We start from the raw sequence: 21,374 nt of genomic DNA on the forward strand, positions 1-21,374 counted from the left end.
AGAGCTTTGAGTATGTCTGAACTGGTCAGCGATATATCAAGCAATGAAAGATATGCAGAATTGTGTTCTATACATGTATATCTAGTTGATGACATCACACAGATTGCCTCACTAGTGACATCACAGAATCTTCAGCTGGTGGTGTTACATCATCTCACCAGTAAATTTCATGCTTTTTATTCTTGTTTATATTCAAAATAGTCTGATTCACTTGTTTTTTCCCCCCATATGTGATCATTTCTTTTGAACATTTTTCAATATCTATTCATTAGAAAGTTAATTTTGCTTATTTAGTCAAACATTTATTTTCTTGTTCTTGTGTCAGCAAACATTGGAAAAAGAGAGTCGGATAGAAAATTTGTAATAAATAGATGAGGTCTGGAAAGTTTGTTTCTTTTATCAAACATTTATTGCTTTTGTAGTTTTTTATTTTTTGCTTTATATACATATATTGATGTGGGAAGAGGTAACACTTTGCTAAGTTAATGCCATGAGCAGAAATACATGTATAAATATAAAATCCTTTAATGAAATGAAAATGACAAGAACTAATTAAAATAATTTTTTTTTAAAAATTGAACTTGTCGGGGCTGAGCACAAATAAAGTTGCAAGATTTACCCATGAGAAAACCAGGGATCTCAAACCGATCCCACCATGCTTGACCACCACAAACTCAGTGTGTGCCACAGTAAATGTTAAGCCTAAGTCATTTTCAGACCTATGCAAATGCATGATTTTTGTTTGTTTGCCCTCATATTTAGGTCCTCTCTTCCAGGATCTACCATCCTGGATGGTAGATGAAGACAAACCAAGATCAACTGATTTAAAAACTACACAGACCGACCAGCAGGTGGCGGTAGTGTACCAACTTGTTGTGTGGGAAGAAAACAACGAGGTGAAGAAGAAGAACATCTGCAACGTGCTGCTGTTGTGTTTAGATGTCTCACTTTCTCCGTTTTTAACTGTAGTCGACACCTGTTTGCATTTGGGTCAGTACATAGGTCCTACCAGGGTCTACAGCGTCTGCCTCACCTCACACGACCACACTTCATGACAAATACAGTGTTTTGTGGTCAATATTATTTCACCATTTTATTAATGTGGGTTGCCAGTTTGGATAAGGCTTTCTATCAAGCTATAAGAATGATAGAAAACATGCTAACAAAAAGCCTCAGACCTGCAGACACAGGCTAACAGAAGCAGCTCTTTGCCTCACTTGTACAAGTTTATGTCGGGGGGGGGGGGGGGGGGGGGGGCGCTGTGAGATGTTCGCATCCACCTCAAAAATATGTAGTTGCGCCCCTGTATGTACTTTTGGATTTTTAAAATATTTGATAAATCCTTATTAATTCATAACTAATATAAATTTCAGTTTTAGGCTTCTAACAGTTTTTATTTGAGTTTTACTATTTTCTGCTATGTCCCACTTCTGTTCATTGCAGGACAGAATGAAATCTCAGGTAACCTTCCGACATCAGATTGAAGTCCAAACCTGAAGGACCTGTTTGCTGCGTTATTGTACAAGGAAGAGAACAAGGAAACAAAAGTATTTTTCATTTACCTCTTAGTGTGGATGCATGTCTCTCATGGACACATATACGGTAAATAACATTGACTTTATTCTGTTTTTATGATTTATATATCTGTGTCTCATTACATAAATGACAACTAATTATACATTTTCAGAAAATAGCTCTCATAAGGAAACATTGTCAATTTGACAGAAACCAGCAAAAATACTGTCAGATATATTTAAATGTGTTATTTGTCTTTCATTTTCTGTCCAATGTGGTCAAACAGAAAATGTATTGAGTTATAAATGTTTGAGAACTTTTTTTTTCTGTCCTGAGGTAAGAAAGAAAGACCTGTTGTATAAAGGCTGATGTGTCGAGGAAGCTCACATAAAATTTTTAATCTGAAATAATAAATGCAAAGAGAAAGAGAAAATAAATAACCCGGCATGAGAAGAGCTATTTTTCTAAGTGATTTATTTTTACGTTTTTTTTTCTAGGAAGTGAAAAAACAAAAGTACAGACAGTTTTAATTTTACTCATCAGCAGATAATTATGGATCTGGGCCAGGATTTATTTTATTAATGTGTTAGGTTTTCGGATTCCGGTGGAATCGCAGGTGGGCGTGGCCAAACTGCTCTACAGCGCCCCCTGAGGTGAGATAGGGGAAACAGCAGGTCGTAGAGATCTGAAACTCAGTATGTAGGTAGATCCCCCCCAATTCAAGAATAAAAGTATCTTGGAGACTTTAAAAGTTATTGAAAAAATTGGCATTTTGTATATGTTGAGGGGGCGTGGCAGAGCGGCGAACTTGGTGTACTCGCCAAAACAAACGAAACGCTATAACGTTCACATAAAAAGGTCAATTGGCACCAAACTCGTCATGAGTGATCCAGGTTGAATGCCTGTTGATCCTATGTCATCATATTCTGTTGAGATTTAAGCCCTGCCCCCTCAGAACAGGAAGTTACTTTTTTTACTTGGAAAGCTCCATCTCTGACTCTCTTGACCTAATCAAGATGATCTTGTGTCAGATGACACAAAGTTGGTCTCACTTACTTTAAAGCGCCAAGAGTTTTCAGTGGTGGGCATGGGCGTGGCCGTGGCGTCACGGCAAAATCACAGGTCACGCAGCTGCCATACGTTTGGCTCTAGATTCCATATGTTTCAGCCCAGCTGCACCAAACTAACTGAGATCGATCTTGTCCACCCCTGGACAGGAATACAGTCAAATAATTGGTGGGTGTGGTCTAATGTCTCTACAGTGCCCCATAGAATATTTTTAAAAAATCAGCCCCAAGCCATGATTTATCCCAGAATTGTGAAACTTGGAAACATGTATCATGTCAGGACCTACAAAAAAGTCTCTTGGAGCCTTAGTCCAAACCAAACAGGAAGTCCGCCATTTTGAATCAAAGCCATCATTTTGTCTATTTTGTTGACTTCGTATCTGAGCGAACTCGTCTTAGAGCTTTCGAGATCCAGGCTTCAAACTCAGTCAGCACAGTCTTGAGGCACTGATGGTCAAAAGTTATCAAAGGAATTTTCGTAGGTCAAAGTATGTGAGCGTGGCCAAGCCTCAAATCTGGCCATTCCCCATGACACATCAAGGGGGAATTACTTCCCCACATAAGATTTCAGTGGCACCAAACTAACTGAGATCGATCCTTGTCCACTCCCCAACAGGAATCCGTTCCAACATTTGGTGGGTGTGGCCAAATTCCTCCACAGCCCCCCATAGAATATTTTAAAAAATCATCCCCCAGCCATGCTTTATCCCAGAATTATAAAACTTTGTACACATGTGTATCTTATCAGGACCTACAAAAAAGTCACGTGGAGCCCTGGTCTAAACCCAACAGGAAGTCGGCCATTTTGGATCAAAGCCGCCATTTTGTCTATTTTATTGACATTGTATCTGAGCGAACTCATCCTAAAGCTCTTGAGATCCAGGCTTCATACTCAGTCAGCATAGTCTTGAGGCATTGAAGGTCAAAAGTTATCAAAGGAATTTGCCTATGTCAAAGCATGTGGGCGTGGTCAAGCCTCAAATCTGGCCATTCGCCATGAAACATCAAGATGGCATAACAAGCTCCCAGCTGCATCAAACTTCATTTGCATCATCACAGACCAGAACTCATCACATTCAAATGGTCAATTGGTGACATCATTTTAGACCCGCCCCCTTCCAACAGGAAGTCACCTGTTTTCCTACTATTTTTCTTCCTCTTAATGTCTACTTCATGCAGATATCAAACTGTGTTTAATGAATTAGAATAACATGATGATAAATCCTTCTTTCAAAGCTAGCTGCTGCTGGGAGCACCTGGGTATGGCTGAATTGTGAATTCTAATCCCTCAGAGTTTGCATACGTCTGTAAATCAGTGTTTCTCAAACTTTTTCAGACTGAGGACCAGTTAACCCATTTAACAAGCTGTCAAATACCACTTAATTTAAAATTGCCCCTGCTATAAAACATCTTAATATATGATGCAACCTGAAATGAAACTCTTCACTTATGTATTTTTCTTTGTTCATCTTTATGAGAAGAGTGGTGCTGTTTGGTAAATGTGACTGGCCACAACAAAGCACTAAAGAGGTCTCCTTGGGCATTTTGAGTTATTTACAAAATTAAATAAAAATAACAATAGCTGTTTACCTGAAAGCAGAGCATCATTCATTACCAAGCAAAGAGCAGTTCTGACTAACTTGAACGATTCCTACCACTAACCGTTCCTGTCGCTATAGCTTAGCTTCCTCTGATCATACAAGTAGTCCCGGAGCTTTTCTGACCACTGGGGGATGTCCTCGCACCACAAATGGTCCATGGACCACAGTTTGAGTAAGACTGCTGTAAATCGTACATGCTTGCTAAGATTGACCTTTGTTAGTCTGTAAAGAGCCCAATAGCTTGAACCCCCGTGATCGCCACGAGGCCGGCGGCGCGCTTCAGGGCGCTTGCGGCTTTAATTGTTTTTGTACTTTCTTTTCTTTCCAATAGAGGGCAGAATATTTCTGAATATAAAATACTTTTTAAGTTCTCAGTGGGAGCATTTAATCACAAAGGTTTACAGTCTCAAGTATTTAGTTGAATTTCCTACAACTTCTCAGATGGGTAAACTGACTAGTAAAGTGATTTTAGACTGTGTCCAAACTTTTGGTCTGCACTGTACATTAATTTCAAGCTCTGGACAACCTCTTTGATCAACATAGTTATGTTTGGACATTCAACACTCAAAGGTATCAATTTAATGAAAATTCATAAATGTTTTGACTGTTACTGAAAGTCTTTACTTTGAAGTCTTTACTTTTATTTCAACTTTTGTTTGGTAAGTTTAACTGTGATGCAAGTGTTTGACATTCTTTAAGTATTCAGGAGTTCCATTTTATCAGCATTCTCATCAGAGGTATAAAGCAGAAAAAACACTTTGACCTGTGACGGAGAGAAAATAGTTTTCCTTGTAATCATGACATTCCATTGGGTTGCACCTGAGGGTTGGACTAGTCCCTTTGCTTTGTGACATTACAGACATGTAAATTGATTCATGAACAATGCTCCACTTGACCTTTTACTTGTGTTTTTGTGGAATTTCTGTGTTACTATAGGTTAAAAAAGTATATATTTTGCATTTACAATAGACTGTGAAAAAATAATGTCTGCTTTGTTTCCACAATCATTACAGGACAGATTTAAATCTCAGTCATGCTCTGAACCTCCCACATCAGATTGAAAACCTGAAGGACTGGTTTGCTGACTTGGAAGACTTTGTGTTAAGACAACAAGGAAACAGCAGTGTGTTTTTCATTTGTATTCCCGTGTGGATTACAGCTTTCTCATGGACACATATATGGTAAAGTAACAATGTCTTTATTCCGTTTTTACGGTTTGTATGTTTTTGTCTCATTACATAAATAATTTGTTTATATGTTACTGAATTGTAACTTTTCAAGATAACTCTTGTTGCTGCAGGTTAAGAGGATGGTAAAAAGTCAGTTAAAACATTTAAGGTTTTAACTAACATTTTTCCCGTGTAAAACTGTTTTTTATAGAGGAAATCTGTTACATTGATTATGATTTGTCAAACAAAGGCTTTCATAATGGAACCAGAAAAATGCTGTGAGATATAAATAGACATGTTATTTATTTGTCAGCATGTCTATACCATGCTGTCAGACATAAATTATATTTGTTATGAGTGTTTGAGAACAGTTTATGCAGATGCAGGATGCATATATATTCCCCCAGTCGTTGCAGACAATGTATGTGGAGTCATCAGTTCTGTTGTTGCTAAGATATGGACACAACACTCCAATGCATTTGTGACAACATCAGTAGACTTTAATCATGCCCCACTCTGCTACATCGCCAATGTTTCAACAGTTTTTCAGTTGCTCTACCAGAGAAAACAAAATGTTAGATTTGTTTTGTTTTGTTTTATAATGTCAATGATTCATACATATTCAAAGCAAGATCTTTTCTGGAAGAGTCAGATCATAATCTTGTTCTTCTCTGCTGGTTATAGAAACTCCTTGTTTAGATACAACATGTAAAGGAAAAGACTGCGAGATGTGAGATTGTGGTCAAGCTAAAGAAACCTTGAAGGGTTGTTTTGTGGCTACAAACTGGAAACTTTGTGCCAGCCACATGGAGAGGACATCAATATGCCATGACTGAGTGTGTGACAGACTGTATAAGCTTCTATGTGCACAACCACACAGCAGAACTGTGAGATGCTTCTCCAATAACAAACCCTGGATCACCAAAGGTAAAAAAAAAAGAAGAATCATTGAGAAGTACCTAGAAGCAGCTCAAAATCAAGATTAGAGACAAATAGGAGGTGTATAGGAAGAGACTGTAGAATAAACTACAAAGGAACAAAATCAGAAATATGTGGTTAGGGATGAGGAAAATCACTAGCAAAAGGGAGATCAGTCTCTACAACAACTTTTTGAAAAACCTTGACTAATATGCAAAACAATAATATTTAATTTCCCTTTGGGATCAATAAACTATGTTTGAATTGAATTGAATTTTAGATTATATCATAATAGAGCATCAGGATATCCAATGTGACTTTAACCTATGATGAGATTATTCTAACACATTTTGTCTTTGTAAAGAACATTTTACAATGAGTCGGACTGAGAAAAAAATTGAGGCATTCAGGCCCTCAAATGATCGTCTGTCCTCCAAAATTAACGCTCAGATTGGACCTCAAAGGTAAGATGATTAATCAACACTCCTCCAAAATCTGTTTTCCTATCAAAAATAACAAATCCTTGGATTATACACTTGATTTCAAACTGAAATACAAGTTCAGTTACTTTTTTCTTTTTTAATCGGATATATTTGTTCAAGTCTTTCATTTTACAAATGTTACTTTTTTAACAGTCTTGAACAGGAAATGAGGAATTCTTCTACACCGAGTGTTGTGTCACTTAAGAGCGAGAAATCAATGGATTTCCCTCTCAATTATAAAGATTCTTCATATTCAGAGTGAGTAAATCCTGTTATTTTTACCACACATATCATACCACCTACGGTCAAAGTAGAGTCTTTAATCTTAATTTCTTGATAAAATATCTTTGCTTCTTAATTTACTGACAGAAAACCTTACAGAGAGTAGAATTATCAGCACAGTGATTCAATTATAAACAGGGAGTGATTTTGACATACAGTACAGACCAAAAGTTTGGACACACCTTTTAATTCAATGAGTTTCCTTTATTTTCATGACTATTGACATTGTAGATTCACACTGAAGGCATCAAAACTATGAATAACACATGTGGAAATATGCACTAAACAAAAAAGTGTAAAACAACTGAAAATACCCCTTATATTCTAGTTTCTTCAAAGTAGCAACCTTTTGCTGTGATTACTGCTTTGCACACACTCTGCATTTTCTTGATGAGCTTCAAGAGGTCGTCACCTGAAATGGTTTTCACTTCATAGGTGTGCCCTGTCAGGTTAATAAGTGGGATTTCTTGCCTTATAAATAGTCATGAAAATAATGAAAACCCTTTTTAATTAGAAGGTGTGTCCAAGCTTTGGGTCTGTACTGTATGTCCTTTCATTGAAACCAAAAATAACTGGAAATCTACATATTATGTTGCTCTCTTTGGTAGTCTGCAGATTATATCGCTTTTAAAAATGTGTATCATAGGAAGAACATTAAGACATTTTCTCTTCTTGCTGACAATCCATGCTGACTCATGTCTGGTAGCATGAAAATGACATGTCAGTTATCACATCAATCTTACATTGTTGATTACAGACCTCAGAATAGTCATGATTCTGAATGATTATTTATGTTTCATTTCTCTTTCTGCTTTCTGATCTACAAGAATGAATATTTTTTGATGTCCCTTCCTGCAGTATGTTACAATATACTAGTTCTTGCTCTCTCTTTTGTTGCTTGAGTTTTTTCCATCTTGAATTATTTTATAACTGAGCAGAGGAACTCGAACAAGTACTCAGAAATCTATTTTCACAAAAAAATAATGAATCCTTGGATGATCCACTTGTTTGTAAATTTGTACAACTTCGGTTTGTCTTATTTTTTTGTAATTAAACATCTTTTTTCAAGTCCTTTATTTTTTAATGCTACTTTTTAAACAGTTTTGGGGAAAAAATGAGGAACTCTTCTACACCGAGTGTTGTGTCACTTAAGAGCGAGAAATCAATGGATTTCCCTCTGAATTATAAAGATTCTTCATATTCAGAGTGAGTAAATCCTGTTTTTAATTTTTTATTTTTACCACACATATCATACCACCTAAGGTCAAAGTAGATATTCATTACAATATATTTGGTTTGTTTTGATGTTTTGAGTTGCAATTTCTATAATAAATTTCCATATGGCAAACATTTTTGAAACAATTGTACACGCTTTTTTTCCCATAGGCTTCAAATCTTTTTGTCATCGTTTTGACATTTTGTCATGATTTTGATTATTTCTTGTTAGGTTTTCTTAGCCTTTTGAGTCTTTGATCTTCATTTATTGATAAAATATCTTTGCTTCTTAATTTACTGACAGAAAATCTTACAGAGAGTAGAATTATCACCGCAATGATTCAGTAATAAAGAGGGAGTGATTTTGGCATATGTCCTTTCATTGAAACCAACATTAACTTGAAATCTACATATTATGTTGCTCTCTTTGGTAGTCTGCAGATTATATCGCTTTTAAAAATGTGCATCGTAGGAAGAACATTAAGGCAATGATGGATTGTCATCAAGAAGTGATGACAATCCATCACTTTTTGCTGACTCATGTCTGGTAGCATGAACATGACATATCAGTTATCACACCAATCCTACATTGTTGATTACAAACCTCAGAATAGTCATGATTCTGAATGAGTATTTATGTTTCATTTCTCTTTCTGCTTTCTGATCTACATAGAATGAATATTTTTTGATGTCCCTTCCTGCAGTATGTTAAGATATACTAGTTCTTGCTCTCTCTTTTGTTGCTTGAGTTTTTTCCATCTTGAATTATTTTATAACTGAGCAGAGGAACTTCAACAAGTACTCAGAAATCTATTTTCACAAAAAAATAATGAATCCTTGGATGATCCACTTGTTTGTAAATTTGTACAACTTCGGTTTGTCTTATTTTTTTGTAATTAAACATCTTTTTTCAAGTCCTTTATTTTTTAATGCTACTTTTTAAACAGTTTTGGGGAAAAAATGAGGAACTCTTCTACACACAACACTGTGTCCCTAAAGAGTGAGAAATCAATGGATTTCCCTCTGAATTATAAAAATTCTTCATCTTCAGGGTGAGTAAACTCTGCTTTTAATCTCTGAATTTGATCAAATATAGTATACAGCCTAAGGTAAGCTTAGGATTAGCATACATTAGATTTGGGTATGTGTTTTTGAGTTAAAAAATCTGTCAATATTTTTAACCTATTAATTCTTTTAATATGTTCATTATAAGCAGAAGTTTAAGATGCCATTTCTTCTTGTTTGTTTTATTGCAACAAACAGCAACTCAGTTTGTTTTCTTCACTTTTAATCAAACATCTTTGTTCAATGCCTTTATTTTGCCAATGATACTTTTTTAACAGTTTTGGGCAGAAAAATAGAAAGTCTTCTGCACCAAGCATTTTGTCCCTAAAGAGCGAGAAATCAATGGATTTCCCCCTTAATTATAAAGATTCTTCATATTCAAGGTAAGTTAATTCTACTTTTAGAGCTGCAGTAGGTAACTATTATGAAAATATATTTTTAATATAGTTGTTAAAACGCTCACTATGTTCTAGCAGTAGAATATGGGACAGCTGGTTTGAAAAACAAAAAACTTCTACAAATTCAGTCAGTTTTATTATTTTTTTTAATCAAACATTGTAGCTGCACAGGTCCAACAGAATGATGGTCACAAATCATTTAGGAACTTTTATGTGTTTATATGTTAATTATAGGCACACAGCAACACATTTCTAATAAGTGCTTCATTTATACTACTTTACAGTTCTTGGCAGAAAATGAGAAAGTCTTCTACACCGAGTGTTGTGACCCTAAAAAGTGAGAAATCAATGGATTTCCCTCTCAACTATAGACATTCTTCATTTTCAGGGTAAGTAAATTCATCTTTTAATCTTCAGAATTTAGCAGACGTATCATACAGTCTAAGATCAATGCATAAACTAATTGCAATAAATGTAATTTATGAGTTGCAGTTTCTACCAGTGTTCTTAATAATACATTTGCAATAAAATATTAAAGCTAGGAGTCCATAAGCAGCATTTTGATAATTTAATACAAAATGTTCAAAACTTTAAGACATTTTTCCAATGCTTCTCCTTTGGTTGCCCAATAGGGATTACAACAATGTTTGGTTTATCCAACAATTAATACCTGATAAGTTTTAGTAACAATATTATCAATAGATTTAAAGTTTGTTTTTATTGAAAAAAGTTGGAGCACCACCTGGTAATTAGAGTAATCCTTAGCCAAACACATTCAGTCTCTCACAAATATCATTGCTGGGATTTTTGTAAGGTGTGTAAAGGTGTTGGGAAATGACGAAATGACGACGTTCCATACTTTAAAATTGACCTTTTGCAACCAAACAAGAGAAGGCTTGTTGTGATCTGACTGGGAAAGTTGGTGCATTGAGCTGATTGTGGCTCCCAAAGCTGTCAGCGGGTTTGTTTGCTGGATTGCAAACCGAGGCAAACATTGCTAGTAAACTGCTGCAACTTGGAGAGAAGGAGTAGTTTGAGTCGGACTTCTGAGATAACTGGACTGCACAAAGAGGGATTCCTACTTATCTTGATTTTGGCTGTGAAAGAGCTGAATTGCTCCTTGTTCTACTGCTTATTTTAATACTTTTCAGTTGCACTTAGAAAGTAAAATGCCCTGTGCTTATTTGTGAACAACTGAAGTTGTTCTCAAATAAATAGGAAAACAACAACACCCAACCTGGAATCCTGAAAAGTGTATTTAGTTGTGTTCATCTTAATCAAATTAAATACTTGTGAATAATGACTTCCCACAGATTTGACCAGGAAATACCAAAGGAGACCAGCAGTTTTCATACAGACCTTCACTCAGTTTTTGAGGTTAGTAACTGTTTAACTATAAAAACAGCATTAAGCATGAACTACTATTTTATTTATCAGCTTTTGTATATCTAGCTTTAAATATCTGATAATGATGCATTGTTTTTTTATATTTATGTGTATATTACACTTGATCATAAGCCTTCATGAATTTGACAAATGTCTTTACCTGCTTAGGGCCTCTTACTGGAAACCATGCATAAATCAGACAGAACTCCTCAATATAACTGCCTTTTAAGAAGCAGTGATATTCTCTCTCTATATATATATCTATATCTATATCTTTATCTATATCTGTGTGTGTAGGAAAATAACCCATTGCTGGATATATATATCTCAATGAAAAGAATGAGTCTATGTCAAGCGTTGGTTTAATTACGCATGTCAATTAAGCTATAAAAAGTATTTCTTTGCACATTTTACTACAGTATAGCACACAGTAAGCCATTAATCACAGAATCAAGAATAAAAAATCTGATGAACAAAGAAGCTATGTGGATAAAATAAACACCATGAGGGCATCCATTATTTTAGATGTAAAAAGTCTAAAATAATGGCTAGCAAAATCTAAAATGAAGAGACAGTTTATACATTGTTGTCTATTTATTTGGTTAAAAAATGCAGAGAAAAATAAATGTTTTCTCCTATATAATACATAATCAAATATGCATTAAGGTATTCCCTAAACAGACTGTATAAGTGAGTCGAAAATCTAAACATAACTTGTTTGTTTACAGAGACTTGAGAGGGAAACTGTAACTTTTATCAGACGGAAGCTGAAGAAGTTCCATCGGCTGTTAACTACTAATTACCCAAAACACCTTGGGAGACGTAATGTGACTAAAAACGTGCTGCAATGTGAGGAAGGAAGGAAGATCTTTGGTGGAGAAGATGAGTTCAGGAACTTTCTTCGGGAATTTTTGAGGATGACGAAGCTTGGAGACCTCGCTGATATTCTGTCTTCCAGTAGGAGATTATTATTCCTTTGAACGTAAAACAGACTGTTTTCACACATTGATAGGATATTTTGGAATGACTTTGTCCAGTTTATATTATTAGTAGTTCTAATATTAATTAGACCCAAATTAGAATTGCCACAAATTTGGCAATACTGTAGGTTTACATGTAGCTTATGTAGCTGGTGTTTTCCATTACAGGTGCAGAAATTTAGCATGTCTGCCTTTGTGAATATGCAAAATGTTTGCTGATCATTAGAAAGTGAAAAATACAGGGAGGAATTCATGCAAATATAATTATTTACCAATGGATGCTGTTTTTGTATCAATACTTTGCACTTTTGAAAAGCAGGAGGCAAACTGGCACACAAAAATATGTGTGGTCATTGTGGTGAACAGGAAGCATAGATATACTGATAGAAGACATTTCTTGCCAAATACTTGCAACTTTTGAAAAAAAATTAAATAATGAAAAACAGATGAGTAATGTCCTCCAGACAATTTTGTCTGCAGGATTAACTAATAATTACAGCGCATCACCACTTTATGGCAGCTGCTCTGCAGGGACATGTTTTTGATTTGCCTAGAAAAGGTGGCAAAATACTCAAAGACGTGTACACACATTTAATATCTTTAGAGGGAATACCTACATGGGATCAATAGAAAGATATACAAAAACATATATCATCTGAGATTATACAGACTTATGCAGACTGTTCTAACATTATTGCAGTTATGGTTTAATCCTACATTGGCTTTCTTTTGCAAAGATCACTCAACCATGAGCCCATCTAAGGATAAAGATATGTCACAAATGTTCAAACTCTCTGAAGATGATGACCAACAGTTCAAAGATGAAAGGTAAAACTGCTTACCTGTTATAATTGCTTAAATTGTTATTTAAGCAATAATTTAACAATTATTTCTTAAATTGCTCCAGTGTAAAACTAATACTGATACTAATGTGTATCTAGTGTCACACATGAACCTCCAGTGCTTTTAAAAATAATCTGTTTGCCATAATAATTAAATTTGTGATACTACATAAGATTCAACGTCTGTGTGTAGCAGTTTGAACTTTTACCATAACTGTCATTATGGTAAAATGACAGTTATCATTTTAACTGTCATTTTAAAATGACGGTACAAAAACCTGCTCTATTTTGTGTTTTGATGAGTAATTTTAAATAGACAAATTGATGCTCATCTCAAAATAACTATGGTTTGTTTTAATCTCTTTTCAGAAATAGATTAAATCCTCTTCATAGAACGTCCCAGAAGGCAAACATGGAAGCAACATTTAAGGTCAGGGATGTTATAAGTGGAAAACTAGTAAATGAGGTTGTTAGTTAAAAAGAAATTAGGTGATTATTAAGAATTTGCCTCATTTCAATTTTCTTTGTCACATAAAAATATTCCAAATCATTTAACAATTTTTACATGGAACAAAGATAGCCTGAGTAAATGCAAACAGCAAATATAAATTGTATATAAATTGCTGTCTATTTTAATACTGCGAGCACGCAGATATATCTTAATATGTAATAATAAATGCAGGTAGATCGTCAGACAGGCTCTGTTTCTTGATTCTCCTAGTATGTGGCTAATCTGGCTAAAATGTGTTTGATAATATGAAATATTTTGAGAAGGAAATACTTTCTTTTTCCCAGTGCTGTTTTGCATTATATATTTATTTGCTGGTTTGTGACCAGAAATTACAGTTAGTCTGTTAATCCAGATTGCTTTAACATGAAAATATGCTTATTTTTATGATATTTGTCAGGACCAAAGTTAGTTTTTCCTTTTTTCCTTCTAAAAATTCAAATTGCAAACTTTTTGTTACAGAATCTTGAGGAAAACGTTGTTACTTTTGTTGACAACGAGCTAAAGAGTTTTCATAAGCTCTTATACACAAATCCCCTGCATAGCCAAGATGAGGATGAAGCAGTTGTTAACTGGGAGGACGAGCAGAAGAGGATGACCAAAGAAGCTTTTCTGAACATGATCCTGGAGTTTTTAAGGAGAATGAAGCAGGAAGAGATGGCCTTTGCTCTACATAACAGTAAGATTACTTAAATATAGCACAATATTGAAGATTACAACATAGAAGAAAATTGTTCACACCATTTATTCTCCCTGGATGTTTAGATCAAGTTGTGTTGTCCGAAACTCAAAAAAATTAGGGATTGAAATAAATTCAGAAATAGAATTCATAGATAATATTTTCCTCCAATAATCTTTCTAAAACACATATAAAATACATGGAATTAGTGGACAACTTCAAGAAACTCTTCAATTATTCAACTGCCATGTCATAAACAAAAGAGGGCAGTTTGCATTTTAGTTTTATTTTATATATAAACACTATATTAAAATGTGTTTTTACCAAAACATTTCGACAAGCAGATTTTTTTGTTATGAGTTTGGGGCCTGTATGTGCACTAAATTGATTTCAATTTAAACTCTGGGTTGAATAACCTGGTACATTGTTATCAGTGTTGTCATTGTTGTGTTACTGACAGTGTTGTCAGTACCATTTTGTTCCATTAGAAAATCTCTTAAGGCCTAAGAGAGGTTGTGAATAATGAAGTAAAATTCTGAGAAAACTCTTAAAATTTTAGAAATTCTAAATAGTTTTCTAAAATGTCTTTACTAGGAGTTACACATAGTCTCATTATTCTTTGGAATACAGGTCCAGTAGAAATGCCAATCATATCTGTGTGCTCATCAGTGAGAGAGGAAGACCTTCTCTTGCACTTTAATGAGGCAAAATGTAAATTCCCATGAACTGTAATATATTGTTTTCTCATTTTTTGCTTTTTTAGAGAGCCTGGTGTCAAAATGCCAATGTAAACTCAAATCCAACCTGAAGATGAGGCTAGCATATGTGTTTGAAGGAATTACAAAAGAAGGTCATCCAACCCTTCTTAATAAGATCTATACTGACCTCTACATAACGGAAGGACGTGAAGAGGTCATCCGTGACCATGAAGTGAAACAGATTGAAAAAGCTCTCGTAAAAAAAATGGACCCACTAACAATCAAATGTGAAGATATTTTTAAACCTACCACTGGAAGAGATAAACCTGTCAGAACAGTGATGACAGAGGGAGTAGCTGGCATTGGAAAAACAGTCTTGACACAGAAGTTTGCACTGGACTGGGCTGAAGGAAAAAATAACCAAGACATCCAGTTCACATTTCCATTTTCTTTTAGAGGACTGAACATGGTGAAGGAGAAAAAGTTCAGTTTGGTTAAACTTATTCATCTCTTCTTTCCTGAAATGAAAGAAGCTGGAATCTGCTCTTTTGAACACTTCAGAGTTTTGTTCATCTTTGATGGTCTGGATGAGTGTCGATTTCCTCTGGATCTCAAAACCAAAGAGATCCTTACAGATGTTACACAGTCCACATCATTAGAGGTACTGCTGGCAAACCTTATCAAGGGGAGGTTACTTCCTTCAGCTCGAGTCTGGATCACAACTCGACCTGCAGCAGCCCATCAGATCCCTCCTGAGATTGTTGACCTGATGACTGAAGTGAGAGGATTCAATGATCCTCAGAAGGAGGAGTACTTCAGAAAGAGATTCACAGAGGAAGAGGAAAGCAAAATGGTCCTGTCTCATATCAAATCATCAAGAAGTCTCTACATTATGTGTCACATCCCTGTCTTCTGCTGGATCATTGCTACTGTTCTAGAGGACACCATTAAAGCCAGAGAAGAAACAGACCTACCCAACTCACTGACAGAGATGTATGTCCTCTTCCTGGTGGTTCTGTCCAAAGTGAAGAATGTCAAGTATGACGAAAAGGCTGACAAAAATGCCTTCTGGACTGCAGAGACCATGGAAATGATTAAATCCTTGGGAAAACTGGCCTTTGAGCAGTTAATGAAAGGCAACCTGTTCTTCTATGAATCTGACCTGACACAGTGCGGCATTGATGTCAGAGCAGCCTCAGTGTATTCAGGGGTTTTCACAGAGATCTTTCAGGAGGAGAAAGGGTTTTTCCATCAGAACATGTTCTGCTTTGTCCACTTGAGCATTCAGGAGTTTTTGGCTGCTCTTCACGTCCATCTGACATTCATCAACACTGGTGTCAATCTGCTGGCTGAAGAGGAATCAATCTCACCTGGGTCAAAGATGTCTCAAGAACAATTTGAGCACTTCTACAAGAATGCTGTAGATAAAGCTGTAGACAGTCCAAATGGCAAACTGGATCTGTTTCTAAGATTCCTTCTTGGTCTTTCTCTGAAAACCAATCAGAGGCTCCTCCAAGGCTTTGTGACAGAAAGAAAAATATCAAGCAGTTCATTGAAAAACATAGCTCTGTACATGAAGAAGAAGGTTGAAAAGATTCTGTGTCCATTTGATAAAGCCAATTTATTTCACTGTCTAAATGAACTGAAGGAGCTTTCTTTAGTGACAGAGATTGAACAAATCTTGAATTCAGGAAAACTGGACACAGAAAAATTGTCAAAAGTTCAGTGGGCAGCACTGATCCACATTCTGATGTCTTCAGACGATTATGAGAAAAACTTCGATGTGAGAAAATATTATATTTCAAAGCAGGCTCAACAGAGTTTTGCACCACTCTTAATAAACTCAACTACAGCTGTGTAAGTCAAAAAGCAACCACACATTGCTTGTACTGAAAGAAATTAGATGAACATTTTGTTTATTTATTACCTTCATGTTTGCATTTAGACTCAGTTGCTGTTTCCTGAATGAGGAAAGCTACCCACTATTGGGATTTATTATCAGCATTCCATGCTGTTTATTGAAAGATTTGGACCTGAGTAACAACGACATGAAAGATTCAGGACTGAAGCTGCTGTGTGAAGGCATTTCCAAACCAGACTGTAAACTTGAAACTTTAAGGTAAGTTCTTATCTGTTTGATAAATAAATGTATTTTAAATGTTTTATAACATTGTCATTTTTTGGTCCCTGTACAGCTCTGTCCACCTCCACAATGTTCCCACATTCACTCAACAGTGCAGTGTTACAACAGACAACTTCAGATTCAGTAGCAGTTTTTTCATCAATGTTTTTTTTCATGCACATTTTATAGTATTGCATTAGAAATGGTTAATGGAAAAGGCAAAGTTCCAAATAACATTCAATTTCGCAACAAATGCTTTTAATAATTCTTGAGATGGTTTTTGGCTTTTCCACAAAAGTGTTAATTCACAAAAGGATATATAAAACACATTTCCTGAATAAATTCTGACGTAACAAACTTTCCTCTCCACTGATGGGTCTGTACGTAACTAGAAGCATGATACTCAGGTCTGGGGTGACCACTCAGGATGAACATGGTGGAACCAGAATTAACATAATATTGTCTGTCTTTGATTAGTTTTTCTTAAAGGTAATCCATCATTTTGAGAGATTAGGAGTCATGCACCTGACCACTTGGAGGAGGTGCTCAGACATTTTTAACTTTACCCACAAAATTTCTGAGTTCAAACCACCAGAACAGAAGGGAGAACTCTGTCCATTTTTCTGAGATGTGCGATGCATGCTATTGCTACTGCTACATATTTTTTACAGCATGTTTAACATCAACATCTGATGATGTTTGTACTTTTCATTTTCTTTTTTTGAGACGTTTTAAAAGTTTGCTCAACATTTGCATTGCTAGTGTTTTTGTCCAAGGGCTCCCAAACACATTGAGGAAAGGGAACCAGCAACCCTCTGAGGGTCAAACTGTACTCTTCACACATTGTTTATGAATTTTATGTTTTGATTAATATTATGTTTAAATTAAAGCCCCCTTATATCCCCTTTTTATATACAAACTGTGAAATATATAAATGAAGAATGGAAGAATGCATATAGGACACAATGATGACTGAATCACAAAACCTGAATGTGAGACAAGAAATAATAACATTAATTGTATATATTTGTGTTTGTATAGGTTGTCAGGTTGTTTAATCACAAGAGAAGGTTGTGAAGTTCTGGTATCAGCTCTGGCTTCTAACCCATCTCACCTCAAAGAACTGGACCTGAGATACAATTACCCAGAAGAACATGGAGTGGCACTCCTCTCTGCTGGACTGGAAAACCCAAACTGGGCATTAACAACTCTTAGGTACTGATAAGCATGTGCATTAGACAAAGTTTACTTGTTATTAGGTCTATTATTTATGATCTTTTCAAACAAACTAAATAGTTAAAATATGTTAATGTCAGAATGTGAGAATAAATTAATCTTTCATATCAGTGCCATACTAAACCAAATAGTGTAATCACAATTTCTCCATCACTGCTAACCTGAGTTTGATGCTATTCCAGGGTGGAGCCGAGTGGATTACAGTTTTTAAAACCCGGTCTGGCCAAGTGTAAGTATGGTTATTTTTAAGAAATAAGTGACAGTTTATGAAAAACTAATATTGACGTCAAATCTGATATTCCAGTAAAGGGCAGCTTGTGTGTTAGCCTACGCAGTGTCATAGAAAAAAATACTTACTTGTCTGGATGAGAAGAAGTAGCATATTAATTAAACCGTTACAACATGAGAACAAAAAACAGAGTCAAATGAGTTTATCAAGTCTGCTCTAGCTGAGAACTGATTCTTTCTGGTTTTTTTTTAATGTTGTTCCAGTCAGTAGATCTTGTGACAGCAGGTTGTCACTGCTTGTGATTGTTTCCTGACAAAGGGAGAGAGGTTTGACTGAACTGTAGTGGGACTGAATTCGTCCCTCAATTGGTGCCCGCCTTGCATGTTGGTTGTTGTCAGCGGGGCCAGCTGCACCAGCGCATGTAAATCTCGCCACTGTCAGAGTGTGGACCATGGCTACAATCTAGTAGCTTATTGCTATCATTGTGTTAAAGTGTCAATGAATGGTTGAATGTAAATACTTTGGGGTCATCTGGACTTACTAAAGTTCTATACAAGTACAAGCCATTTACCACAGGGGTGAAGTTTTGGGTTGTTATGCATCAGGAGTTTTGTGGAGCTCTGCATGCGTACTCTTGCTATTTTCCTTTTTGTAAGAAACAGCAGCTGTGTTTGTTGTTAAGAAGGACAGATTTAATCCTGATAAGTTCTTGAGTTTGAAAGTAATGCAAAGAGAGGCTTGAGCATTAAGGAACAAAAATATTTTATAGTATTTATTGTATCTCATAAAATGTAGTGTAATTTTCATAAGCCACATTGAATGCAAATGGGCGTGTAGTCAGATTGAGGGAGGTAGCTGGGAAAAGAACCAGTCCAAAGATCTCAAGTTGGGGTAAAGCAAAGATAAAATGTGTTTGAGGAAAATCTCTCTTTAACAGACAAATTCATGCTGATGCACATCCAAGTTTATTGTTATTCACCAATGACTGACTGGTTATTGAATGAAGTTCTTGAATGATCCCCTTATGATACCATAAATAAGTTTACATGTAGCTTTCATTTTGAGTGAAAAACAACAATTATTTTTAATTTTTTATTATTTTTGTTATTTTTTCACTTTTTGAAATAAAATGCTCAGCCCAATCTAATTACTTGTCGGAGGGAAGGAGTCAGACACAAGGAGCACATATTTGAAATTGGCATTAATAATGACTGTCGAGGAACATTTCAAATTCAGTGAGGGAAACTTTATGTATGTTTCTGGCCGGCTCTACACGGAGCATGTGACAGTGCACATAGAGCAGTTATCCATAGAACCCATTTTTAATACATCTTATAGAAATAAAAGAATAAAAACAACATTACCAATGTTTTGTAAAATCTGTTTTAGAACAGAAGTTAACATCAATGCACACAATCCAGATAATTGTTCACTTGTTGAAATGCTGCTGTCTCTCCATCAGATGCTGTTGAACTCATCCTGGACTCCACCACCACACACAGAAACCTCACACTGTCTGAATTTAACAGAATAATGACAATGGGACAAGGAGAGAAAGTCTCTTGGTTTGATGCTGAGGAGGAGCTGCTGGGTAAACATGATCTCACTGGTCGCTGTTACTGGGAGGCAGAGTGGAGAGGAAAAGCTTCCATTGGAGTGACGTACAAAGAAATCAGAAGGAGAGGGGAAAGTAATCGCTGTGGTCTTGGAATGAATGATCAGTCATGGGCTTTGTTGTGCTCAAAGGAAGGATTCTCTGTTCTGCACAACAACAAACTAACTAAAATCTATGTAGATCCCTCAAACAAAGTAGGGGTGTATGTGGACTGGCCTGGTGGCACTGTGTCTTTCTTTGGGGTTTTCCCTGACAAAATGACCTACCTTCACACCTACAATACCAAATTCACTGAACCTGTGTATCCTGTTTTGAGAATAGAGCCTGAACCTATAAAAAATTAGAATAGCCACTATGCTGTAACTACTAAAACAGTCAGAAACGGTCCTACTAACCAATGATATAAATATGTATGATTACATTCCTGAGTTCATGGAGAATCGTGAAGTTAAGTTGCACTACTGTCCAACAGATGACATGAAGGCAGAATATTTCAACAAAGCCTCTTGCAAGACAGAAGTCTGAGTATCTTAGGAGAGATAGTCTTTTATTTTTCTAATGTAAATATGTGATATAATGTTCTGCCATGTTGTTGCATTGTAACATGGATATGTTTCTTCTGAATAGCAGTACAATAATAAGCAAGAAAGGAAAATCACTGATAAGTTAGTCTAGTAAGTTTTTGAGTTAAGTTTATTATTTAAACATTATTTTGTATCTTTATGCTATGTCAAAATTAAGAGTGTATACTGAATGTTAAGGGAGAGGCTACAATGCTGCCATCTGGTGCATCTTTTAAGTATTCCATAAAGTAAATAAACATGTTGAAACGTTATTCTCATCAGTTTAATATGGCCGTTAATCACTTGTTTTTAATGACTTACTCACTTCATGTGTGATTTGTAAGAGGATACTGTGTGTATGGATGTATATATTTAGACAAATGTAAACCCAGATAAAATGGAAATGTAATTAACCTAAGTTTATTTTTTATTACTTTTGTTTTATTTAATAATGAGAGTCCATCTGAAAATAGTGTATGAATTTATGGGATAGGAGTTCATAAGTTTCTTACTTCTTCCTACTCCTTTTTGAGCAAGTTAAGATTATTGTAGCACAAAAATATGAGTTTTTTTCATTGCTTGTTCATGTGTGTGATTTTATATTTCTATCATGCTCAAAAATAAATTAAATACATAAATAAATATTTTCCTGGTAAGCTTTGTGCACAGAAAAATAATTTATGAAGAGCGATAACATAAAAAATATATTTTGGTGTGCTGTTCCAGGCATTGAAGTTTCACCAAATGCTCTATAAAATCAATACTACAGCAGACCCAAACTCTTTAAACAGAAAATAAGATTAC

At 35.4% G+C, this 21,374-nt stretch overlaps 1 protein-coding gene across 3 annotated transcripts; it reads left to right on the plus strand.

Annotated features, from left to right (window-relative positions):
* The first annotated feature begins 1,414 nt into the window (after positions 1–1,414).
* On the plus strand, positions 1,415–21,217 carry LOC114142378 (NACHT, LRR and PYD domains-containing protein 4E-like). 3 transcript variants are annotated; one of them, XM_028013641.1, is made up of 19 exons: positions 1,415–1,602; positions 5,197–5,364; positions 6,037–6,279; positions 6,635–6,734; positions 6,906–7,010; positions 8,136–8,240; positions 9,197–9,301; positions 9,593–9,697; positions 9,997–10,101; positions 11,026–11,089; positions 11,827–12,055; positions 12,816–12,906; positions 13,290–13,350; positions 13,891–14,107; positions 14,871–16,662; positions 16,751–16,924; positions 17,969–18,142; positions 18,346–18,392; positions 19,855–21,217. In XM_028013641.1, exons 4-19 carry the CDS (start codon positions 6,646–6,648, stop codon positions 20,349–20,351), a joined length of 3,960 nt encoding a protein of 1,319 aa, XP_027869442.1. In that variant the 5' UTR covers positions 1,415–1,602; positions 5,197–5,364; positions 6,037–6,279; positions 6,635–6,645; the 3' UTR covers positions 20,352–21,217. The 3 variants fall into 3 exon arrangements, with proteins under 3 accessions (XP_027869442.1, XP_027869443.1, XP_027869444.1); XM_028013642.1 differs by lacking the exon at positions 8,136–8,240; XM_028013643.1 differs by lacking the exons at positions 9,197–9,301; positions 9,593–9,697; positions 9,997–10,101 and having other exon boundaries at positions 1,417–1,602.
* Positions 21,218–21,374: the final 157 nt, after the last annotated feature.

Source organism: Xiphophorus couchianus, chromosome 3, assembly GCF_001444195.1.
Source record: "Xiphophorus couchianus chromosome 3, X_couchianus-1.0, whole genome shotgun sequence".
In the NCBI taxonomy this organism is placed as follows: domain Eukaryota; kingdom Metazoa; phylum Chordata; class Actinopteri; order Cyprinodontiformes; family Poeciliidae; genus Xiphophorus; species Xiphophorus couchianus.

Excerpts from the sequence above, each read along its gene's own strand:
- LOC114142378 (XM_028013641.1), top strand. The coding sequence starts at position 6,646 with ATGAGTCGGACTGAGAAAAAAATTGAGGCATTCAGGCCCTCAAATGAT. Across the intron at positions 7,011-8,135 it reads AAAGATTCTTCATATTCAGA|TTTTGGGGAAAAAATGAGGA; the intron begins GTGAGTAAATCC and ends CTTTTTAAACAG. Across the intron at positions 18,393-19,854 it reads AAAACCCGGTCTGGCCAAGT|ATGCTGTTGAACTCATCCTG; the intron begins GTAAGTATGGTT and ends TCTCTCCATCAG.